The 26,645-nt window shown below is 40.6% G+C and overlaps 1 protein-coding gene across 2 annotated transcripts; it reads right to left on the reverse strand.

The window, feature by feature from the left end:
• Positions 1-291: 291 nt before the first annotated feature.
• On the reverse strand, positions 292-26,252 carry frrs1l (ferric-chelate reductase 1-like). 2 transcript variants are annotated; one of them, XM_080208688.1, is made up of 6 exons: positions 25,984-26,066; positions 23,039-23,108; positions 14,153-14,237; positions 8,637-8,775; positions 6,012-6,258; positions 292-4,940 (listed from the first exon to the last, which is right to left on the reverse strand). In XM_080208688.1, exons 1-6 carry the CDS (start codon positions 25,987-25,989, stop codon positions 4,768-4,770), a joined length of 720 nt encoding a protein of 239 aa, XP_080064814.1. In that variant the 5' UTR covers positions 25,990-26,066; the 3' UTR covers positions 292-4,767. The 2 variants fall into 2 exon arrangements, with proteins under 2 accessions (XP_080064814.1, XP_080064810.1); XM_080208684.1 differs by lacking the exon at positions 23,039-23,108 and having other exon boundaries at positions 25,984-26,252.
• Between the last annotated feature and the right edge of the window lie 393 nt (positions 26,253-26,645).

Here is a 26,645-nt window from a genome sequence, read left to right on the forward strand (position 1 = left end):
CTTCCTTTATAATACTGACATCCCTACTTATAAGTTTTTCTTAAAAAGTGAAAAACAAACCTTTTCCCTAACTTTGATGCAAATGCTTATCTCTCAAAATATACTTCCAATTTTTGTAGGTCTGAATAAGTGCAATAGAATAAAATCATTTTAGTTATATTCTTTAAAAATTCAAAACAAAAATATGTTGTAGGATTCTGTAGTGGCCTCTGTTGACTCTATTTCTTACATACACAAAGCTTCAATCTTTAAACCAATTCATGAATTTTTCATTAGCAAATAAAACACAGGTCAAGTTTATTCTCCTTTATTAGCTAGTCTCAAGCATTATCCATAATATTATTTCAAATTTTCCAGCTGTATGCATCAACAGTGCCTACCACATTTATTATAAATAGCAGTGCAATGTTGAAGTAATCACTTAGGGTTAGATAAACAATTTCACAAGAATCAACTGTCAGTCACATGCAGTAACAGCATAACTTGACATAGAAATATAACAAAAGAATTGTTGGTCTCCTGTATAGGTTTTCAGAATTATATTTTTTGTTTTAAAATAATATTCATTGCCATAACCCTAAGCTTCAGTTATTACATTCACTGGAAAACATGTACAGACCAGTATAACTCTTGACACATACAGTTCGTGATGGGGAGATGTAATAGTTTTGTGCAGAGCTCAATGAATTTATCACTGACCACAACTTCCTGTTTAATGTTAACCGTGAAAAGAAGCACACTTCAGCCCTTCATAACTGTGTCAATAGAAAGGTGGACACAATCAACTCTCTTTAAGCACACTGTAATGCACTTCGGAAGAAAGAATGAGGAAAAGCAGTATAGACTAAATGGCAATATTTAACAAGAGTTCAGGACAAAATCAGCTGAATGATATTGGCTATCCTACTGGTGCTGTGCCTGAAAAACTAGTTTCTGGAGCATCTCAGAGTGCACAGAACACCTGTGAACTGCACAAAAGATATTCTGGAAGTGAAGATGATACATCAGGGTGAGACCAGCCTGCCCAAAAAGTTAATCCTTTTTAGATGTTGAGCAGTTGGGTCTATTGTTTAACCACGTAGGTCAGATCAATTTGTCCCATCAAGCAAGTGGGCCATGTGACTCAATCACTTTCAACTTTGGCAGAATCATCACAACATCCAACTTCCCATCTATTCTATGTTTCTCGGAATTATTATTTTACCACTTCCATCTCCTTTAATTTGTTTCTCTTTCCTTCTTCCTTTCGTCTATTTTGATTATTTACCTTTCCTGTCTCTCTTATTTGATTCTTCAACTTTAAACTGGAAACAGCAGCTTTCAAACTCATTAGTTTTAATCAAATGTGGCAGCATTGTAAGTTAAGCATTCATCTGTGCTGGAAACAGACTGTTGGTCTTTTTTTTTGAGGTTGGTGAAAAAAGGTGCAAAGAGATACTACCTGCTGCTGGAGGGGAGGTAGGATGAGGGTGTGCAGAATCTGGCTTTCGTGGCTATCGTGTTTTGGGTTGCTCAGAAGTGAGATAAGCACTTCTGAGTTATCTGATAACCACATCTCAACTCTCCACCTAGTTGGGAGTTGTAATAGTGTAGATACCAAAGCCAGTTCCATAACAGAAGTGGTGCAAAGTAGGTGCTGGACCTACATGCTCCCATTTTGAAAAATGTCCTGAATAGTTACTTCTGGTGGCATGTTTTATTTTAAAAAATTGGATATTGCCCCTTAAACCATTTGAAACTATGAATAGCCTATGGTGAGCAACTAAAAACTGATAGATGAAATACATGGACTACAATCATATGTAGAAGTAATAAATAACAGGTGATACATACAAGGAAACGCTGAACTGCTGAATCACTTAAGTCAGAGAAGCACATGTAGTTTGACAACTTAAGCAAAAACTGTAAATTAGAGATTTGAGAATTTATTGTATTCATAATTGTTCATTTTTGTCCCAAATTAACAGCCAACTTATAATTTAAAAGTCTGAAAAGCATAATAATGTATGCCTACTCTAAACTAACTCTCCTTATACTAATATTAGACAACTAACCAGCATAGAACCTTCTTCAGCTATGTTCTGGCTGCAGGAGATGATTTCGTATTACAAGTTTTTTAAAGTTTATTTATTAGTGTCACAAGTAGGCTTACATTAACACTGCGATGAAGTCACTGAAAATCCATGAGCTACCTCTTTGTCGAGTTTTTCACTGCTTAGTTATATCATGGTGAAATGTGTGTTGATTCCAATCCTGTACATCATGCAGCACAAGTTAGTAATGTTGCACATCTTTGATGTGGAATTGATCTTCCCCACCGTACAGCATTACAAATTAACTCGCAGGAGTGCTGCTTTAAAGTGCTCTCTGCCCTTCAGAACTGTTGTTCTTGTATATGCATTATTATATTTTCACTATTTAATATAGGGAAATCTTGCACTACATGTATCATGCCTGCAATAAATTGCTCCTTCACCTTCAAGTGTAGACAAGTTGGATTATCTTAAAAGAAATGATACATATAGGTAGTTAATGATAAAACAACCCAAAATGACAAAGGTGTTGCTAACTGTTGAACATTATACAGCTGTGTGCATAGTGAACTTCACAAAAGCAACAGTTGACATCTCCACTGGCTTCCTGGAAAGATGCGGTGTTGCATGAAAGTTCAGAGGTGCTGTAAGCTTTACTTCCACTGACATGGTTTACTCCATGTCACTGGAAGCAAGGTCTACTTGGAGCAAACTAATCAGTCAAGGCATGTTTGCTGAATAATAACTTGATTACATCTGATTCTCAGTGAGGCAAGAAAGCTACACAGGAGCCAGAAGTGTTTCGTCAGAAGCCTGGTGACATTATTGTCGCATAAAGCAAATGGTGAAATGAGCTGATGTATTTAAAGTGTCGAGTTAAAGATTGAAATAGAAGTTTAACTAGCAGTGGAAACTGGGAGCACCCGATTAGGTGCTGGCACATTATGTTTGGCATTTAGCATTCATAGAAATTGGAAAATAAATCAATGATAGCTGAGCTGGAAGGCAAACAACAGGTAATGGAACTTCTCTTAATTATGTTAAATCTCCATCAATTCATTAAAAAAAGCCTGATTTTCAAAATGAAAACTAAAAGATTATAGCCTCGCACCATGCAATAATTAATAATTTATTATGTAAGCAATAATTTCTGGCTGTTAGTGACTGAGAAACATTACCACAGTGGCATGGCTGAGTCTAAACACTTTGCACAATTAATACTTGCTCAGCTCACATTCAAAAAGAAGTTGAAATGAATCAATCCTAATCAATGGGGAGGGTGGCTTTAGTGGTAAGGCATCAAAGAGATAATATCTGGAGGATGTTTCACAGATGTGGCTAAGTAACACAGCCATATGGACCAAATTTTTTTTTCTTTCTTAATTTTCCATTCTTTGTGCAGCTAAGTTTTAAAATTCATTATAGGCATAACCTTTACAAAATTGTAGTAATGTAGAAATGTAAAGATAGCTCCAATAAAGACTTTTTCATGCTTACTTTTTTCTAATTATTTCTCGTTCTTGCCTCGCACCTGACTCTCTTGTTGACTTTGTATTAGACCCCCTCTTTCTCTCACTTCTCTTAAATCACTTTTCCATTAATGATTTATCATTTGCCTATTCCACCATTTGTCAGAGATTTGACTCCCCCACCATCCCCTCTCAAGATGTCTCTCAATATAACTTCAGAATACTCTGGCTTTATGCCATATTTGCTTACAACCTGCAATTGTGTGTTTGGGGGATTAGTGTGGGCAAGATATCATTCGGAATAATCAATTATTTCTATGACAAAAAATAATAAGGCCTTCATTTGCAATTAATATGGGCTATAGTGAAGATTTGCAAATATCAATAACATTGTCAACAAATTTTGCCTCCCCCTCTTTTTGGCTTTCACAAATACTGCTGGACGGTATTAATGAGGTGCAGTCACATGCTTTTTAGTTAACTGGAAGCCTTTAGGGAAAGATTTAATTGAAAAAGAAACACAATTTGTTGATGATCATTTGACCATTAATATTCCTTTTATGATAGAATTGCTTTGTTAGCTCTCAAATTGTTTTACATAAATTAGCTATTTTACCCTTTATTCAAAGCTTTGACATAATTTATACTTCACCACAATTTGAATCCTCTACAAATAAAGATATAAACAGCTTCTAGATTAGTTATTTACACATTTTTTTAAAAAAAGCTACTTTTTGTTCACTCTTCTTACTTTTGATTTGGCAAAACTCTGTTAAAAATGGCAACATCTGGTATAATTAGTTTTCATCAAACCCTCTAAAACAAAAAAAACTTACAAAATACAGATACAATGACCAATCTAAGGACCATTTTAACTAGGAACCTATGTTCAGAGTAATGTTATTAATCTTTCTGGTATAGACTTTTTGGCACACACAATGCATGCTGACTTAATGGATGAAAACAATAGTGTGTGGTGATCCTGGAATAGGCAAACACACTTCATTTCTGCTAATCCACTAGTGTCCCACAGACTTATTTTATTGAGACTTGGAGCTCAAATTCTTCCATCTCATGGGTATATATCATTTGACCATTTACTGATTGTTACTCAAGTGAATATTGTCAAATGGTATACACAGTAATCAGTTGGGGCTTCACTGTATCATCCAATTAAAACAGAACATATATGTTCATTTCATTCCTGCCGAAATTCTCCATAGTTAAATCTGTTTTCAAGTCAACATTTTCCTGCATTGACTTATTTATGGAGTCCCCATTAGTATATAGAAAGTTAGAGCAACAATTAAAAGCAGACAGAAGGGTGAGGAGAAGGTTTGATAAGCTGCAGATGGCATGAAGACATCTTCATATTTGTAGATGCTGACGACATCTTCAGAAACTGGTGGAGAGTCAATATCGTGTCGAGTGATTGATCCTTTCAGGTCAAGACAAGCATAACAAGGAGCAAAAATGTTAATCACGTAAAATTACATGTTAATATTTCAAATACACTTATATACCTTCAAGAATTTAGTCAAATTACTTCTTTTGGAAGATTTGGGTGTGATTTTTCATTAAAACTCATTGACAGGTCACAACTGAAATTAAATAAACCTGTCTTCCTCTTTTACATATAAAAGTTTGGCTCAGGAGAACGCAATTTGATATTACCATTGCCAAGGTTTTCTGGTGTTCACAATTAAACTCCCATCCTTTTAACAGATGGGAGAAAGTGGAGTTAAGATAGTTAACTTTGACCTTAGTAAATGGCAGAGCAAACTCGAGACACTATATGGCCTAAGCCTGCATCTATTCTTATGTTACATTGTCGAGCAGTACTGTAACAACAATTACTGTTGGTGCAGCATCACAAGAACAGCAGTAACTGAGTTCATATTTGTTTTGGTAATCAGACTGTTAAAGCTGTTTTTTTTAAAATCAGCAGATAACACAAGAATGGACAAGGTATTATTGAGAGAGATGCAAAGAGAATAGAAGCATAGGAGCAACGTTTTGCAGATCACAGAATTGCAGCTAGATAGGATGACCACAGCAACATGTGACAATATAATGATCATTCCTCACATCATACAAAATCTTTAATAGTAAAATCTAACCACCATAAAAATTGCCATTATATTACCACCTGCCATCAGGTGTACTGGAAACATTTCCAAGCTATTACTCAACCTGTTTGATGACACTATCGACACATCATCCATAACCATCAAGTCCTGAAGTGGGACTTGAACCCAGAACTTCTGGTGCGAGAAAGGAATGCTACCACTATGCCAAAGACCTCCCTCTGGTTAGGTCGATTAAATTTTAGTGGCTGTAATTTATACATTTCTTTAAAGATCTGAATGATTCATGTAGTCTATTAAAATTTATCTATTACACTAATCAATTAGCCCTGTTAAGTAAACAAAATTAAGATATTGTTGATAAATATTATGCAATTGTGCTTTATCCAATCACTGCTACAACAGATGAAAAATGGACCTACCTTGTATGGCAGGGCCCCATGCAAATAAGTAGTACCAGCTCAAATGAAGATCAATAATGGTTTCATCTCTGGGGACATATACTGGTCGTTTAAATCGACAAGTCACTCGGTTGTTCTCAAAAATACCTTCTTCATCCCTTGCTGGATTTCTTTTTATCTCTTTGGCCCACTGTCCAACATTGTAAAAGTGCTGGATTCGAACCCTGCCATTGTCATCATGCACACAAGCCATCACGTCATCACCTCCCTAATGCAAAAATAAAAGATGCATCCATTAACAACCTATGCATGTAACTTTGTCCAACTTAAATCTGTAAATGGAACTTGTTGGGGTACGAAATAACATTATATATTATAACTCATGTTAAGGTTCACAAGTTTAAAAAAAATGCATTCAAGGCCACTGTAGTAGTCAGAATAGTAGTTGAGAGTAGGAACATAAATTTTTATTTGTTTCTGCTCAAAATATATATTCCCTGCCTATTGCTGGGAATGCTTATGGGGAAATCAGTTAAAGACAAGGCTAATTTTGGCAGTGATACTCTATATGGAGAAAAACCTGGGGATATTCAATGTTTAGGCTCACATAAGAATGATCACTCAGATAAGCACTCTTAGGTGAGCAGAAAATTCACAAGGAATTCTTTTATGTTTACAAAAGATCAGAAGAGAAGATCATCATCATCTAGTGTAGCAAACAAATGCTCTTTGAAATAATTCAGAAGTGTTTACTATTGTCAACACAATCTATGGAGGGAAAAATGCAGGTATGCTAGCACTATCAAGTCAGCAGTTGATTCATCCATGCAACACTGATTTAAGAATGAGTAATGTTTTGGTCTAAGTGCATGCAATATTGCAGGTGGAAAAGTATTATAACTAGGTGGTACTATTTGCAGGTTTGGAAGGTACTGCTGAAGGAGCCTTGGTGAGTTGCTATGCACCTTGTAACTGTTACACACTGCTGCCATGGTATGTCGGTGATGGAGAAAGGTGAATGGTTAAGGTGATGGATTGGATGTCAATCAAACAGGCTGCTTTGTTCTGGACGGTGAAGAGCTTCTCAAGTATTGTTGGAGGTGCAAGCAGAGAGTGTTCCATCACATTCCTGACTTCTATTGTGTAGATGGTCTTTGGGGAGTCAGAAGGAGAGTTACTCGCCACAGTATTCCAAGCCCCTGATCTGCTCTTGTAGCCACAGTATTTATATGGTTAATCCAGTTTGTTTCTGGTCAATTAACACCAAATGTTTTGATAGCCGGGGGGAACTCAGTGATGGGAATGCCACCGATTGTCAGGAGAGATAGTTAAATCCATTCTGTTGGGACGTGGTCATTGCCTGACCCTTGTGTGGCCCCAGTAAAAGCCAATCTAAGCATCGGTGAACAGGTTATTGCTCAGTAAGTGGCATTTGATAGTACTGTTGATGGCACCTTCCATCTCCTTGATGATGATTGAGAGTAGATCAATGGGTAATTTGTCCTACTTCTTAGGACAAGACATAGCTGGACAAATTTCCACACTGCCAGGTAGATGCCAGCTGTACAGGAATAGCTTAGCAAAAGGAGCTGCCAGTTTTGGAGCACAATTGCTGGATTTTTGTCAGGACTCATAACCTTGACAGTATCTAGCACCTTTAGCTGTTTCTTGGTAACGTGTGGAGTGAACCGAATCAGCTGAAGACTAGCAGCTGTGATGTTGGGGCCCTCCGGAGGAGGCCAAAATGGATCATCCACTTGGCACTTCTGGCTGAAGATTACTGTGAGTGCTTCAGCCTTATCTTTTGTACTGATGTGCTGCACTCCTCTATCATTGAGGATGGGAATACTTGTGAAGCCTCCTCCTCCAGTGAGTTGTTTAATTATCCACCACCATTCATGGCTGGATACCAGAGCTGCAAAGCTTAAATCTGATCTATTGTGTATCCAGTGATCAGCAGGAAGGGCTGTTATCTTGCCAACAAGGTCCTAAAATCTCCGAGATATAGCGGGCTGCAAGTTGCTACTACCTTCACCGGAGTCTGAAGCTAGTGTACACTGTAGTAGTTAGTCTGTTTCCTATGGCATCTGAGAGCATAGCTGTATGTCAGATGACAACAGGACATGATCTCTCAAGCATTATGACTTCCATAATCAAATATCCCACCAGCACTCACTGTTGGGGCTCGAAAATAATGGAGGAACGCTTAGATCCATGGAATGTTACTTTGAGAGAAGTAAATTGCTATTCATACCTTCAAATAGAAGGAGAAAATAATGGTGGTGGTCGGTAGTAAATATCACATAAATTCAACTTAGGGCATCAGTCTACATTATCTAGGTTCATTTTGATTCAGCAGAACTTAAGGAATCTTCAGTCAATGAGTTTACCTTCTAGAGAGACTAAGTTTAGTATAAATTATGTCATGTTAACACATATTCATCATCAATTAGTTTTGACATAATTCTTCCAAATGCATTTTTTTTGGCTGAAGTAGAATTGTAAAATGGAAGATGTCCCATTATTAATAAATCCGAGACTACATAATTACATTCATGCACTTTTTTTGTTTCTGCATTCACATTTCTAGTAAATTGATGCAGTATGGGAATAATTGAATTGTTATAAGCAGGGACAGTGGTTTACCATTAGTTTGTCAGATGAGAATCCAACTGCAACCCAACCATCAGTGTCAGCACTCAACTCAAATTCCACATCAGCACCTATCCTGCGGTAACTGAGGAAGTAATCACATGTGTCTGCATCACAGCCAGGTTTCCCATACCTATAATGGGAAAAAAGGGATAAAGGGTTAAAAAAGTATGAATGCCACTGCAACAATATATAACGTTGTCCTATTAGGCATGTGAACAAACTAGCATAGGTATTTTATACAGAAAGTAGTTGTAAATTGGAGCACTTGCTAAATTCATACCTCCCAAGCACACCAGACTTCACGTTATAAATCAACATAATGGCATGACGCATAATCACTTGTTAACGTCCTAGTTGGTTTGTAGGTTGGACACAATCCTACTAGCAGCCTGCTGTGTAACCCTGGATCAAACGTTAATGGCCCAAATCTTCCAGGTTTCGCATTATCAGAGATCGGGTGTACAAGCCAAGATGCGCGTCAAGTGCCCTCAGAAGACCTGATATGCTGACCTCTGTGGAAATTGCCCAGGAAGTAGGAAGTTCCAATAGACAATTGCCGTACTCCAAGGAACCCTCTGCAACTGTCTCTGGCTCTGAGTCAGAATCAAAGGGCTGGATTTTCTGTGCCCCTCAAGTGACAAGTTTCATGGTGGCAGATACAGCCCACTAATGGCTGGTGGCAGGATCTTCTGGTCCTGCTGCTATCAATGGGGTTTCCCTATTGTTTGCACTTCCTATTACCTTCAGTGGGACTGAAGATTCTAACTAGACACTTGAGAGTTCTACAGTGCTAACCAGGATAGTTACATAGGAAGCGTTAGACAGATGAAAATCTAGCCTAATTTTTGGATAACTACAAAACTGTTCCCTTCCCCAGACCAGACCAAATTACCCCTGACTTATCTGCTACCTCAACCCACCTTTCCACTCAACTTGCCCATCCATACACCCATTCATTAACATTAATCCATGCATTCATAATAGTTCATTCATCCACACACCCATTCATTAACATTAATCCATGCATTCATTCACGAACATTAAACTTCCCAAACAATAGCAGGGTGATGGAGATCTTTGATGGATGCTACATTCCCCAATTCTGGATATTTGGGTATGGGAGACCTGCAAAAAGAAAACTGCAGAGCAGCATCAAGGGATGGAAAAGTTCGAGTGGAGCTGCAATCAAATGACGATTGCCACTTTGTGGAAGATCTGGGCCAGTGGTGTTTTCAGAATATGAGTTGCTTTTTCTTGATATTGCAAAGATTAATTTGCAGATCTTTGACAATAACATGCTGTAAAATGTAACTATAGAAAACAACAGGAGCAAGGTAATATTTTAATATATAATCCAATATCCCACAATCTAACTGGGTGCATCAAGAAATACAATATTAAATATTGTCAGTCCATAAAGGGTAACATTTTTGTGACTATTACAGAGATCCTCAAAAACATTATCAGTAATGAAGACTCCAGCTTTCACATTGCATACAATATCTTTTTCTCGAGAATCCTCTATCTTTGCTCTCTTGAATATAGAAGACTGAAAATAGCTATGTTAGAAACATTTGAAATTATGAAAGGATTGTAAATATTAGATTAAAGAAAGCTTTTATGCTATTTTTAGCATTTAAGTAGTTAAAAACTGATGACGACAAAAGCAAAGGGGAAAAATATTTTCATTAAACAAAGGGCAGCACAAGTATGTAGAACGGATTATGAGATTAGATGGTAGAACAGCAAACCTGGGCCTGGAGTTTCCTTCATTTCTGTAACCAGGCACGAATACTCTGGGTGCAATCTAATTCAAGATCTTAAAAGATCACAGATTGTGGGAGTAAGGTAGTTATGCACATTGTTACGACCGCAGCTATTATTAATGCTAAACAAGCCAGATCCCAGATTGAAATCCTTCTTATCTGATCTTGATTTTTTTTGTATCGTGGAAATGAGGAAGGAAAACCACTGAACACAAAAGCACAGGACTCCAATGATAACTTTTAAAATTTGAAGAATTAAAATGTTTATTAAAATATAACATAAAATTCAAACACACAAAAGATACACAATTAGAAAGAGATTTACAAATGAACCCTCATTAATGCCTCAAAGGTACACAATAAAATGGTCTTTTTGGCAACAGTGCTTATAGATTGTTAACCATCAAATCCAGGAAATATTACCCAAACTGAGAAATTGCTTTCATTTTAAGAGTACAATCCACAACTTCCCAGAATAAATCCACACACACGTGGTTTTCCAAAGAGAAACTCAAAACCAACTGTTGATCAGGATAAAACCTTCCAGATCCAAAACCTGAGTTGCTTTTTGTTTCAATTGCAAGACTTTCACAGCTTTTCCAGCATATTCCAAACACACAGGAGTTGGCTTTCCGTCAACTTCTCTACAGCATGCAGATGAAGCTCTGTTTTCATAAATACCCTTTTCATCTTAGTCCTCCATTGTCTTCAGACATCTCTCTGAAAACTCAAGATTCCCAAATATGAAACCTCTTCATGTTCCCATTTCACCACTACTTTTGGTCATTTAAAACGTCTGCGCCTGTTTACTTATGAATCTCCTGTACGTAGCAAATGATCTTTACTACCTTTGACACTTCTTTGAAATTTAATGGCTACACATCAGTTTCAACACTTATCCCCAAAAGCAAATTTCTAATCTACTCTGTTTTCTTCTAAGTAAAAATCCACCATAAGGTCTCATTACAAAATGCAAAAGGATCATACATTTAGCCCTTAGGGTCTATAGACAATCTGTCTCCAATAATCTTTCCTTTGATTAAATCTGGACACACACAGACATAGCTTTACCTTCAGCTACACAATTTATATATAAACACAATAATATAAAAATATATACATATCATCACAATGTATTTGCATTACATTCTGTTCTTCTTAATCTTTTATGGACATCCATCTAACCTTCTATCCAAAGAAACCTCCAGTCACAAAATTAGCCAACCACACCTTCCCTCCCCACTCTAAAGTGCAAGTATCCTCCAACTGTGCCCGTTTGGTGGGTCATTTTACACTGCAAATTTTAAATGCAGTGGTTTTCTGATGTTTTATTATAGTTTTGAGCTAATTTCGTTGACACCTGCTGTATAATTTCTGTTTCAATTAATGAACTTTAAGTAAAAATCACGTTAAACATTGAAAAGCTTCTACTAGCGCAGATTCCTCAATGTGCTGTATCAAGCATGCATGAATGATGATTAAGTTAGGCAAAATTTAAATTTTCATACTGAAAAAAGAAATATATTGTTGAGTTCAATCCTTGGACCTTGACTGTTTCTGCTAATTTATGCCCATTTTAAATTCAAGCATATGCTGGTCAGATTGGAGGGTATTGAGGCATTGGTGAAATGGATGCGACAGTGGGCATGTTTTCGGGTCCAACTTCTAGTTTGTGCCCAAATAAGAAATTCCAGGAATATATAGGTTCTTACAAACAATTGAATTTAAGATTATTAGAGAGCAACAAGAGATAGATGGTGCAAAAGATCTTCTCCCCACAACTGTTATTATTTAATTTTAAACTTTTAAAAATATAAGATTTAATTTTAGAAACACTAACATGATTGCTTAAATCAAATTTAAATATACAATATTGCAACAAGAGAAGGTTATTCTAAGTGATTGAGCCCAATCTTTTCTATGCATCAAGTACAATTTGTATCATTGTGAATCTATATCAATACATTTAATGTCCTGGGGGATGGAAATAGCTACACAAAACCTGCACTACAAACACTTCAGCATATTAATCCAATATTAAAATCCATTTACTTACTAGAATATACAATCCTTGTAACAGTGAATTCAGCCTAGTGCAAGCTCCACATTAATGATTCATGATTTTGAATATTTTGATAACTTTTCCTAATTTTTTCAAGCCCTGATCCCCTTCTTTCCCGCACAATCAGCTACCTGAGTGTCCAGATAAGTGGATGCAATTTGGCTGGTCACGTCAAGGGGTGAGGTCAATTGTGCGGGAGAACTTAGAGCGTCAGGCCAATGAATTGGAGACAGACCATTATACAGCTACAGATCAGGGATTTGGAAAACTCTGGGGAGGGGAGGGGATTAGAGTTGATTCATCAGAGGATGGGGAGCATCTGGGGTGTGGGGGTTGTCCAATGCAGGGCTCAGTCTGGGTGTTTAAAGTAGTTACACTGAAATTGGATTTTATTTCTTCTAACTTTTTCAGAGTAATTATTGGTGTTAAACTGGCAGAACCATCCAAAGTTAAATCACTTTGTCAGATGGTTCCCAATTCAGTGCAACTGTCCAATGGAAGGAAGCACTTCTGAACAATGCCACCTGAGAATTTCCCAGAGAGATTCCCCAACGCATCTTCAAGGTACCCCCTATATCTGACACTGGGGAGGCAGGAAATTATGGGCCAATTTGGGCCATAATTTCTACAGAGAGGCAGTGTCTGATTCCCATCCCATACCCACTTACCTGCACCAAATTCCTTCCTTGCTTGTCTCACCCTACCTTCAGATTCAGGCCCGGAGAGATTTAAGCAGTGCAGTACCCCATGAGGCCCAGCATTGACATCTAAGAGAGTCAGTGTGAAGGAGGCCCCCGTGCCCATTTTTTACCGCACTAGTTGCTGTAAAGCAGCAAGTTTAAAAGTCTGATTGAAAATGACAGACCTAGGAGAAGGTACATGCCTATGGTCACTGTATGGTGATTGGCTGGGGGCGTGGGGATGTGGGCAGGGAGAGAGGAAGAAACACTGGTGTTTCAGAAAGCAATAAGTGAGGAAGGTTTCATGTTAATATTTGTTTGTTTTTTCTTAAAGATAACAGCTGAATTTTGAAGTCAACATTCCCACCTAAAATGTGAGACAGATGCTGATACACATGAAATAGACAAAGCAACAGGCAAGATGACATTTTCTCAAACTAGGCTCGGATTTTCTGGATCTGCCCAGACAAGTGTTCTAAACAGTGTGTTGAATTTTGAAGGCAAATGTGAAGTCGACAAGGAGGCAGGGAGGTAGGAAATTCACTGGTTGTGGGTGATAAGGTCATTAACAGATTGAGTGTCTACAGGGGAGTAGAGAAAAGGATTAAAGATCAGGTTAGTGACAGCAGAGAAAAGGGAAGGTAATTATAGAAGAATTCAACAGGCTTTCAAAGGGAAAGAAAAAATGATAGTGATGGAATGAGAAGGTGGTGGATAGTTAGGATAATCAGCTTGGAGATGAAGTTCAGGAAATGTAACAAATGTCAGAGATTGACAAGAAGTATGAGCTAAGGGATGAAAAGATATGGAGAGAATCTGTATCTCCCTCAATCCTACCTCAAGGAATGATGCTATAATGTTGCAATTATCATGATATCACTGTTATACGTTTTCCAATAAAACATTAATTTGGAAATTTTGATATAGTACACTCATTTATTTTGATCATGGCTTCATCAGATGACATTTTGAAAATAAATTTGCATTTCTGGTACCCACCTAAAGCAACCTTTAGTTTTTCCACAATCATCTACCCGAATTTTTGCAAACGGGTCCACTGGAGGAGGGGATGGGAACGCGTAACCTGCAACACAAAAATTATAAAATACAATGATCGTGATCAAAGAAAATATATATTTTGATACTAAGAATGTAAGAAATAGGAGCAATAGTGGACTTTTTGCTCCACAAACCTGCTCCACCATTCACTAAGATCATGGCTGATCTGATTGTGACCTTAACTCTACTTTTCTGATTGTCCTTCCCACCCCCATAACCCTGGACTCCTTTGCAGATCAAAAATGTGTCTAACTAGATCTTGGATATATTCAATAACCCAGCCTTCATTGCTCTCTGAGATCGAGGAATCCATAGATTAACAACCCTCAAAAGAGAAATTCCTTCAGCGCCTCAAAAGGCTGTGTCCTCAGCCTCTTACTATACTTCTTATACACGTGACCTTGCTGCCAAATTCCCCTCCAACTCGATTTTCAAGTTTGCTGATGACACCACCATAGTGGGTTGGATCTCAAACAATGATGAGACAGAGCACAGGAAAGAAATAAAGAATCTGGTGAATTGACTTAGCAACAATAATCTCTCCCTCAACATCAGTAAAAAGAATGACATAGTTATTTTCAGGAAGCGTAGTGGAGGACATGACTGTTTCCATCAATGGAAATGAAGTGGAAATGGTCGAGGGTTTCAAGTTTCTAGGTGTCCAGATTATCAACAACCTGTCCTGGTCCCTCCACGCTGATGCATAATCAAGGACCCCACGCATCCCAGACATACTCTCTTCCATCTTCTTCCATCGAGAAAAAGTCTGAGGTCACATATCAACCGATTCAAGAACAGCTTCTTCCCTGCTGCCATCAGAACATAAGAACATAAGAAATAGGAGCAGGAGTAGGCCATCTGGCCCTTCGAGCCTGCCCCGCCATTCAATAAGATCATGGCTGATCTGTCGTGGCTCAGTTCCACATTCCCGCCCTCTCCCCATAACCCTTAATCCCCTCTCTTATCAAAAACCCATCAACCCGCGTCTTAAAAATATTTAGCGAGGCAGCCTCCACCACTTCAACGGGCAGAGAATTCCAGAGATTCACCACCCTTTGAGTGAAGAAGTTCCTCCTCAACTCCGTTCTAAACCGCCCCCTTTTTATCTTGAGGCTGTGCCCCCTAGTCCTACTGTCTTTTTTGAGGGGGAAGAGTCTCTCCACCTCTATCCTATCCATCCCATTCATCATCTTATACGTCTCAATGAGATCTCCCCTCATTCTTCTAAACTCTAACGAGTACAAGCCTAGTTTATTCAGCCTCTCCTCATAGCTCAACCCCCTCAACTCCGGTATCAGCCTAGTAAACCTCCTCTGCACTCCCTCCAAGGCCAAAATATCCTTGCGCAGGTGCGGCGCCCAAAACTGCACACAGTACTCCAGTTGCGGCCTCACCAATGCCCTATACAGCTGCAGCAAGACCTCCCTACTTTTATATTCAATCCCCCTCGCTATGAAGGCCAGCATCCCATTCGCCTTCCTGACCACCTGCTGCACCTGCAGGCTGGGTTTTTGCGACTCATGCACAAGGACCCCGAGGTCCCTCTGCACCGTCGCCTGCTGCAGTTTTTCGCCACGTAATAGTCCTTCCTACCATTCTTCCTACCAAAGTGGACCACCTCACACTTGCCAACATTAAATTCCATTTGCCATTTCCTGGCCCATTCGCCCAGCCTATCCAGATCCTTCTGCAGACTCTCCACACCCTCCACACAATTTGCCGTTCCCCCAATCTTGGTGTCATCAGCAAATTTCGACACTCTACACTCGGTTCCCTCCTCCAGATCATCTATATAAATGGTAAATAGCTGAGGCCCCAGCACCGACCCCTGGGGCACCCCACTAGTCACCAACCGCCAATCCGAATAGCACCCATTGACCCCCACTCTCTGCCTTCTATTTGACAACCAATCCTCTATCCACGCTAACACCCTACCCCCAACTCCATGTCCTCTGACCTTCTGCAGTAACCTCTTGTGAGGTACCTTATCAAACGCCTTCTGAAAATCCAGAAAGACCACATCCACCGGCTCTCCTCTATCCACCTCCCTAGACACATCCTCATAGAACTCCAGTAAATTTGTCAGACACGACTTCCCTTTAATGAAACCGTGTTGCGTCTGCCCTATCAAGCAATTCCCTTCAAGATGCCTCGCAATTTCCTCCTTAATGACGGATTCTAACATTTTACCTACCACAGACGTTAAACTAACCGGCCTATAATTCCCCGCCTTTTGCCTGGCACCCTTCTTAAACAACGGCGTAACATTAGCCGTTTTCCAATCTTCCGGCACTTCCCCGGAATCCAGCGACGTCTGGAAAATAACCACCAAGGCATCCACTATAACCTCCGCCATTTCTTTCAGAACCCTCGGATGCATTCCATCCGGTCCTGGGGACTTGTCCACAATCAGCCCCTCCAGTCTGTCGCGCACCACCTCTCTAGTAACAGTAATGTCATTAAGACCCTCCAGTCCTACCACCTTTCCATCGCTAACACCCGGCAAATTATTCACGTCCTCCTCCGTGAAGACAGAAACAAAAAAGTTATTCAAGACCTTAGCCATATCCCCATCCCCTACCACTAGGTCCCCTTTCTCATCCTCTAAGGGACCAACGTTCACCCTAGCCAGCCTCTTCCTTTTTATATATTTATAAAAACTCTTGCTATCCTTTTTTATATTAAGCGCTAGCCCAGCTTCATAGCTTCTTCTACCCTCCTTTATCAGCCTTTTGAATGGGCCTACCTTATATTAATTTGATCTTTCTTGAGACCCTAGCTATGAGTGTAACACTACATTCTGCACCCTCTCCTTTCCTTCTCTATGTATGGTATACTTTGTCTGCATAGTGTGCAAGAAATAAAACTTTTCAGTGTATGCTAATACATTTGACAATAATAAATCAAATCAAAAACTCGTTCCTAAACGGGAGACCTTTTATTTTGAAACTGTGTCTTCGTTCTAGATTTCCTCATGAGCAGGAACATCCTCTCAGCATCCATCCTGCCAAATCCCCTCAGAATCTTATGTTTCAATAAAATCACCTCTCATTCTTTTAAACTCTAATCCCTTCCTCATAAAACAACCCCTTCATCCCAGGAATCAATGTGGTGAAACTTTTCTGAACTTACTCCAATGAAAGTATATCCCTTTTTAAATAAGGAGACTAAAACTGTATGCCGTACCCTAGGGCCCAGATTTTCATTCCTGAGGTAGGTGAATGGTGTCAGATAATTTTCTGACATGCTAAACCTGCCTTGGGAAAAACTTCCCCAAACAACAGGATCTGTGTTTCGAGGAGGTGGGTACCTGCTGGATTTGGGCCCACTGTCCCCGAAAATAGTTTGGATGCAGCCAAAAGGGCTGCCAAGTACCAAGGCAGGCAGTCTAGTTAAAAGGCCCACTTTAGTGCTCTGTGCCTTTATCATAATTGTTTTCTGGTATTCAATCCTTCAGCCATCACCTTACACATCCCACCCATTCCCCTCTATGCCCCATCCCATCTCCCTCATTGCCACTCATACCCTCCATGTGAAACCATGCTTCTTCACCCACCCTTCATGCCATCCATGCCAACCAATGCCTCCAGTCACCTCTATGGTCTCTTATAGCCCCTTTGCCAATTTTGTGTCAACTCATGTCAACACAGGACACTTCCACTTACTCTCATGTCTACTGTAGTCCCTATATCAACTTAGTGTCAATTCATGCTAGCACATAATTCCTCAACAATCCCCTTGACCCCTTATATCCCCTATACCAACTTAGTGCCAAATCATTCCAATCTATGTCACCATCTTTTCAACCCTTGTCCTTACACTCTCCACGTCAACTCACCTAGCATCCGCCAAGGGCAGACGTCAGAACTTTATTTTATTTCATCTCAGTATGCCTCCTTCATACCTATTACAGACTTAACTTGATAAAAGCACATTCAATACATTTAAATCATTGCAAGTATTTAATCCCTTATTCATAACCCTACATCAATGCTAACTTCTTGATAATCACTTGGAGTTGTCAGTCAAACTGTGAGCTTACAGTCCTATTGTGATGATAGGTTATGAAAAGCAGTCAAGCAGTAATAACAAAATAATGATCGCCTTTTGTGTTATTTCAACAAACAGCTCTTGAAAATACATACAGTGATTTGTTTTCAACACAGGGTCACAGCAGGCTGCTTTTTTTTTCAAAATGTAAAGGGCAGGGGATTTAAAAACCTGACAGTTTGACAGGTTCACAGACCATGTACACCTTTTACATGCATTCATGTCTACCCATAAAATCGTTAAGTCACACGTTGCAGGAAATGAATCTCGCTCCAGTGAAAGTAGGGTTTGTTTGAATTAGCAACAAGTTCAAATGGTCCTACTGTGTTTGGGTTTCCCACATGTACAAACCACATACCACCCACCCGTGAAAATGAGATGTGTCAGAAATAGGAGCAGGACCTCTGATTCCAGGGTGCTGGCACTGTTTTGGATAAGGCACGGAATCACCAAAACTCTATAAAATTGAACTTTTCTTTCAATTTGATACCATCTTTAACTTCCTTAGTTAGCCTCAGATCGTGCATCCTTCTCATACGAGTCTTCCTTTTTCAGTGGAATATATCTTTATTGAGAGTTGTCAAATACTTCCTTAAATGTCTGCCATAATAAACCAACAAAGTAAACATCTACTTTACTTTGGCCTGAGAACAGTTTATTTTATGTCAATGCACTATTATTAACGAAGATTATCATTTAATTCTTTATGAATTTAATAACACCATACATTCAACATTAATTACAGATTTCTGTAGCAGAAAATTGCTGCTGCAATTGCACTGGCAAGATTTAGATCTGAACAACTATTTTTTCTTTTTCTTCTCTTGTTACAATGCCAGAGCTAAATTCGCGCGAGGAAGCTATATTATTGTCTGTTGCTGTGCATTCACTTTGTGATTAAAACAATCCATAGATTAAGTGTTCATGCCAACGAAGGAGATAGTGGGAAGGATAGGGGAGAGGCCAGGGTGGCGAGAAGTTAGATCACAACTGTCATTTCACCTTGGTCAAATGGTAATGATCTTGAGGGAAACAACTTTGAAAAAAATTCAAACTCACAGATATCATTAACTGAAGAAATTGCTCCACAAGTTTTAGTATTGTTAACAAAGACTATTTACTATACAAGAGTTAAACAATTCTACTAACTTAACACTGTATATATATTTCATAAGCATTTATTTTTTAAGCCTGAAAAGTGCACTCCTTGTTATAAATCTATTTCCACCCAATGGTTCCACTATACTTTATTGGATCTTGAGGATTCCTTCATTCTCCTAGACCAAACAAGGCGCATCACAGTTCTCAGAAATTCACTTTGATTCTCCTCAATATTCCTACTTTCTCCAAGATATGAGATTTCTAGGGGTCCTTCCATTAGCTTCTGACGAGGTGATGCTCCAACTCTCTTTGAGCACTGAGTTTGTGGATACCCCAGTTCAAGCATACACCTCTGTTTTCTTACTCAGTGACTCCAAAATCAGATACACCAAGATTGTTCTTTGTATACAGTTTCTGAACAAGGCTGGTTTCAGCATCCATCTGCAATCTCTCTGCCTATTTCTAAGCTGTTCCAGGTGATAGATGTAAACTACCTGTGTCTGTGAGAAAACACAGAAAAACCCAGAACCAAAAGGAATCTCTTTGCAAGCTATCCCCACACACCGGGGATGTCCCAGGTAACATTAAGTAATTAACCTAAATTTCTATAACAGCCTTTTGATCTGACATCTTCATTTACCGCTGCTTTTCAACCTTCCTTTGATCTGGAAAATTACATTAATAATTTAAACCTCTTATGAAGACAACTGCAGCTCCACCTAGAAGCTGAGAAAGGGGCCATTCATTGTTTATTTAGTGAGTTCAGAATTGGAAGTGGGAGGACATAAAACACAGCCCACTCTTTGAATGGCAATTACTTCAGGTCTGTTTAGTAGTTTCTCACCCAGGGTTCCCATTCATTCTACATTAATCCCAAAATTAAAACCTGAAGGATATAAATTACAAAATTAATTATTTTCACAACAAAATAATTTTCCATTATAAAGTTGGAAGGTCATTTATGACTGTCACGTCTAACTCTAAATGAAGTAATTCCAGGCAATAATGGATTTGTTTAAGGTGATCTAATAAAATTATAGGTTACAGCAGAGAAAAGAAAAACTGCAGCAGGCGACGGTGCAGAGGGACCTCGGGGTCCTTGTGCATGAGTCGCAAAAACCCAGCTTGCAGGTCCAGCAGGTGGTCAGGAAGGCAAATGGGATGCTGGCCTTCATAGCAAGGGGGATTGAATATAAAAGTAGGGATGTCTTGCTGCAGCTGTATAGGGCATTGGTGAGGCCGCAGCTGGAGTACTATGTGCAGTTTTGGGCGCCGCACCTGCGCAAAGATATTTTGGCCTTGGAGGGAGTGCAGAGGAGGTTTACTAGGCTGATACCGGAGTTGAGGGGGTTGAGCTATGAGGAGAGGCTGAATAAACTAGGCTTGTACTCGTTAGAGTTTAGAAGAATGAGGGGAGATCTCATTGAGACGTATAAGATGATGAATGGGATGGATAGGATAGAGGTGGAGAGACTCTTCCCGCTCAAAAAAGACAGTAGGACTAGGGGGCACAGCCTCAAGATAAAAGGGGGGCAGTTTAGAACGGAGTTGAGGAGGAACTTCTTCACTCAAAGGGTGGTGAATCTCTGGAATTCTCTGCCCATTGAAGTGGTGGAGGCTGCCTTGCTAAATATTTTTAAGACGCGGGTTGATGGGTTTTTGATGAGAGAGGGGATTAAGGGTTATGGGGAGAAAGCGGGAAAGTGGAACTGAGCAGCGACAGATCAGCCATGATCTTATTGAATGGCGGGGCAGGCTCAAAGGGCTAGATGGCCTACTCCTGCTCCTATTTCTTATGTTCTTATGTTAAAAGGCCACTAAGCTTGTGGTGGTTTTTTGCCAAAGAACTCTAGGTTAATCCCCATCCTGATTTCTCTCTATGGTTCTGTATCTTTTTCTACTTCAAATATTTGACCGATATTTCATTACAAAGGTATTTGCCTCAAACACTCAATTGGAGGAAAACATTCTATGCTCAGCAACTCTGTATATCAAGAAATTCGTCTTCATTTTGTTATTTACACAGCACGGTGGTTAGCACTGCTGTCTCACAGCGCCAAGGGGTTGGATTCAATTCTGGTCTCGGGGAGCTGTCTGTGTGGAGGTTCCACATTCTCTCTGTGTCTGCTTGGGTTTCCTCCAGGTTTTCTCCCACAGTCCAAAGATCTGCGGGTTAGGTTGATTGGCCATGCTAAATTACCCCTTAGTGTCAGGGAGACTAGCTAGAGTAAATAAATAGGTGGGGTTATGGGGTTACAGCCTGAGTGGCATCATGCTTGGTGCAGACTCGACGGGCTGAATGGCCTCCTTCTGCACTGTGGGGATTCTATGATCCTCTCCTAGTTACAATTTTAAATTGATGCCACTGATTCCCAGACCAGTCAACATTAACTTTCAAAGAACAAAGAACAAAGAAGTTACAACATAGGAACAGACCCTTCGGCCCTCCAAGCTTACATCGACTATGCTGCCCGACTGAACTAAAACCCCCTACCCTTTCCGGGACTATTTCCCTTTATTCCCATCCTATTTATGTATTTGTCAAGATGTCCCTTAAAAGTCACTACAATATCTGTTTCCATTATCTCCACTGGCAGCTACTTCCAGCCACCCACCATCTTCTGTGTAAAAAGCTTGCCTCGTACATCTCATTTAAACCTTGTCCTTGGCATCTTAAACCTATGCCCCCTGGTAATTAACTTTTCCGCTCTGGGAAAAGCTTCTGACTATCCACTCTGTCCTTGCCCCTTATAATATTTTAGTTTTCTATCAGGTTGCCCCTCAACTCTGTCGTTCTAGTGAGAACAAACCAAGTTTCTCCAACCTCTCCTCATAGCTAATGCCCTCCATACCAGGCAACATCCTAGTCAATCTTTTCTGTTCTCTCTCCAAAGCCGCCACATCATTTTGGTAGTGTGGCGACCAGAATTGAACATTATACTCCAAGTGCAGCCTCACTAAGGTTCTATAAAACTGCAACATAACTTGCCAATTTTTAAACTCAATGCCCCAGTCAATGAATACAAGCATGCCACATGCCTTCTTAACTACCCCTAATCACTTTATTAAAGTGCTTGGTTATTTTTAAAAGGTTCTATTAAACCTCCTTTGGAAAATGTTCCAGTATATCCAATCTGTATTCTTCCATTTTTTATTTTTCCACTCAAATTGCAATTCCACAAACCTCCTAAATTGCATCTGCTGCCACTTTGCCCATTCTGCAAACCTGTCAATATTTTCCTGTTTTACGCTTAATAGACTTTCATGTTGTCGGCAAACTTCAATATCTCGCTACTCTGCTCAAATCCAAATGATCTACAATTGAAATTAACACACATCCTCAGAAGGCGCCACTCAAAAACCTTCCTAATCATCAGCCAACTTGCTATATGTAACCACATTTCCTCTTTTATTATACACCTGTATTTTTCTAACAAGCTTTGTCAAATCCTTTTGGAAAATTTATGTATCCTATATCTACTAGTCTCCTTTGATTTATCCAATTGGATCCTCAAGTACTCCATTAGCTTTACAAACATAAGTTTCCACTAATAAATCCATGTTTGAGTGGTTTTGGTTATTTCACGCCTCTCTGATAGTTCAATAATTGATCTTGAATAATGGCTTCTAAATGACAGTGCATTATCGACATTTGATTAATTGGTCGATAGTTACCTGGTTTATCCTTCTCTCCCTTCTTAAGCAGGGGCACTACATTGGGCCAAAGGATTGGAGTGTAGTCAATCTGCATATCAAAGGAAGTTTCGAAAAATTTAGTCAGAACTTCTGCCACATCCTTGCTATCTTCCTTCAACAACCTAGATTTACCTGCCCAGGCAACTGATGACCTTGAGTCATATCTTTCTTTTCCAGGACCAATTATTTTGCTTCAGTTATCCTCAAAAACTGTTCAATATCCTCATCTAATCCATTGATAGTCTCACTGTCCTATCACAATATTTATTTATTACCTCTATATATTTATTCTCCATAAATAGATTTTCATCTTCGTCCTTGAGCAATACTATCTCATTATTATTTTACTTTTAATTTTATAAAACCCAGTTCTCTTTGATATTAGGTGCTAGCCTTTTTTTATATTCCTCTGTCACTTCCACCTTACCTTTTTGCCTTCCTATTAAAATGTCTGTATCCTCATGGTTATCTTCTGTCCCATTTGCTAACCTTACAGCTCAATTAATTTATAGCTCAGACCTCAACAGTCATTATTTAAAGTCACCTAGATTCTCCTTTAAGATTAATGCAAACTATAAGTATTTAACAGCCTTTTCCGCTGTTAAAAAAAGTCTGTATTTCACAAATTTCAATGTAAGGAATTAAAATTCATCCTGGTCATAGATATTTACATCACTGCAAGATGAATGTTCATTATTTATTAAAGTGAGAAAACAGATTCACGCGAACAATTGAGTGAAACAATACTTATTCAGAAAGGGTTGACGTGGCATTGGCACCATGTTCATAGAACATAGAACATTACAGCACAGAACAGGCCCTTCGGCCCACGATGTTGCGCCGACCAGTTAAAAAACAATGACCCACTAACCTAAACCAATCCCTTTTCGTCCATAAACCTATCCACGGATCTCTTAAACGCCCCCAAACTAGACGCATTTACAACCGCAGCAGGCAGGGCATTCCAATCCCTCACCACCCTCTGGGTAAAGAACCTACCCCTGACATCCGTCCTATAACTACCCCCCCTTAATTTAAAGCCATGCCCCCTCGTGCTAGCTTTCTCCATCCGAGGAAAAAGGCTATCACTGTCCACCCTATCTAAACCTCTAATCATCTTACATATTTCAATAAGATCCCCTCTTAGCCGCCTTGTCATGTTATGTTATGGATGAAGGTAGAAAGGTAGATCTAGTTATGAGAGATGAAGTTATGACTAAAATATTAAACATTTGTATCAATTATATTACAGTATCTGTGGTTTAATTCAAGCTTGAGGCACAGAATGTCACAGCAAGATCACTTGGAGGATGGTAGTGAGCAAACCTATACAAGTGTTTATATTTCCATCATGCGGTACATATTCCCCCAGATTGAATTGTTACCTACAATGCTAAACATTCCATGTACAATATATTTGATTCATTGCTGGTACTGAGTCCCCCTTTTAAAAAAATCTAGTTGAAGAAACAGTAGAAGTGTTTTATTATTCCAAGGGATGTGAAATCATGGATATTATATGGCAAATAAAAGATCGAAAATATAAGATGCTCAGGAAAATTGGAAAATTAATGGTGAAGATTTATTTATGCAATTAGTAATGCAAACTAATAAATAAGATATAACACAAGTATTACTTGTGTACTACTAAATTAATATTTGTATTACTAAATGGATGAGTCTATATAGCACAATTTTGCTATAATTGCTTGATATTGATATATAAAAGTTTTTTTTAAAATGTGATTATGAGGAAGTGAGTGTAGTCAAAGGAGAACTGGTGCAATGTGAGAACATGTTCAGCTTTGTGGAGGAGGATGGTGGTGGATGAGGGGTGCCGCGGGAAGGATGGTGGTGGATGAGGAGGTGCCGTGGGAAGGATGGTGGTGGATGAGGGGGTGCCGCGGGAAGGATGGTGGTGGATGAGGGGGTGCCGCGGGAAGGATGGTGGTGGATGAGGGGGTGCCGCGGGAAGGATGGTGGTGGATGAGGGGGTGCCGCGGGAAGGATGGTGGTGGATGAGGGGGTGCCGCGGGAAGGATGGTGGTGGATGAGGGGGTGCCGCGGGAAGGATGGTGGTGGATGAGGGGGTGCCGCGGGAAGGATGGTGGTGGATGAGGGGGTGCCGCGGGAAGGATGGTGGTGGATGAGGGGGTGCCGCGGGAAGGATGGTGGTGGATGAGGGGGTGCCGCGGGAAGGATGGTGGTGGATGAGGGGGTGCCGCGGGAAGGATGGTGGTGGATGAGGGGGTGCCGCGGGAAGGATGGTGGTGGATGAGGGGGTGCCGCGGGAAGGATGGTGGTGGATGAGGGGGTGCCGCGGGAAGGATGGTGGTGGATGAGGGGGTGCCGCGGGAAGGATGGTGGTGGATGAGGGGGGGCTGCAGGAAGGATGGTGGTGGATGGGGGCTGGAGGAGCAGTGGAGAATGAGGGGTGCAGTGGGATTGACCTCCCCCTTCCCCCAACCTCCCCCGCGGTGAAAAGAGGGCGATTGGGGCCCGTGCATCAGATGTGAAGCTATAATGATGCACCAGGGGCCCGTTAGCTCAGACAGGCTCAGAATAAACCCACCCAACGCTGGGATTCGATCGCCCAACACCGGGGTAAAGAAGAATTGGTGAAGGATCAGGAGATGAGGCCCTGGAGACAGACACCAGTGTCCGGGGGGGGGGGGGGGGGAGGTTTGATCACCGGGGGATCAATGTAACCTTTTCAATGGGAGCTCAAGGCCGAAACATCCCACCGAGCAGCAGCTTGAGGCTGGAGCAGGAACAGCAATGGATCCAAATTCCGCTTCCCTTGGTGCTGAAACTGCTCCCAGTTCATAGCTCCCAAAGTGTGGAGCTCACCCATCCCGGAGTGTCCCGGGGACTGAGCTCCAGCCAGGAGAACCTCCCCCTCCCCCCGGAGCCACTGCACCGACCTTCATCGCCCCAGTAGCGGGTCTCGAAGAATTCCGCCGCGAAGGTGCTGTATGATTCCTGGTGCTGCTCGGCGCCCGCTTCCTCCAGCGGCAGCCCGCTCTTCTCCAGCTCCTCCAGGCCCAGCCTGCCGCCCTCCTGCTCGGCTTCCCGGGCCCCCGGGCTGCCCGCTAATGTTTCCTCGGCTGGACTCGCGCAGGCGGCGCAGAGGAGCAGACAGGCGACAAGCGCCGGCGGCATCCTCGCCATGGTGGTGGCGGCGGGAGGAGGTGGGGAGATACCGGAGAATGGCGAGCGCCGCCCCCGCCACTGGCTGCCTGGCCCCACATCTGCTGCACGCAAGCGCACTCCCCTTCCCTCCCTCCCTCCCTCCAGCTGTAAGCAGGAGCCGCCCCCTCCATCACACTCCTGCTGACCTGTGGTGTTAACATTAATACTTAACATTCTGGGTTACAGTTTATTAAAACATCCACACAGAGCATTGGGACTGACAGGGTCTCCACCCCACCCCCCCGCCCGAGTGTTGAAAACCAACCTTCAGGACTCTGGTGTGTGCATCCATGGAGAAAAATAATCAGAATATTAATTTTTTTCGTCATTTTATTTAACTATTTCTCTTTACCAGATATAGAAATATTGAAAATGTGGAAGCAAAGCTGTCTGG

Source organism: Carcharhinus amblyrhynchos, chromosome 2, assembly GCF_965287045.1.
Source record: "Carcharhinus amblyrhynchos chromosome 2, sCarAmb.v2.hapA, whole genome shotgun sequence".
Lineage (NCBI taxonomy): Eukaryota > Metazoa > Chordata > Chondrichthyes > Carcharhiniformes > Carcharhinidae > Carcharhinus > Carcharhinus amblyrhynchos.

What these genes read in the sequence shown, in the direction of transcription:
- frrs1l (XM_080208684.1), bottom strand. Translation starts at nt 26,230, where the DNA reads ATGGCGAGGATGCCGCCGGCGCTTGTCGCCTGTCTGCTCCTCTGCGCC. An exon ending in CCGCTACTGGGGCGATGAAG is followed by an intron (nt 14,238 to 25,983) that starts GTCGGTGCAGTG and finishes TTTGTGTTGCAG; the next exon opens with GTTACGCGTTCCCATCCCCT. An exon ending in ATGGGGCCCTGCCATACAAG is followed by an intron (nt 4,941 to 6,011) that starts GTAGGTCCATTT and finishes TTGACCTGAAAG; the next exon opens with GATCAATCACTCGACACGAT.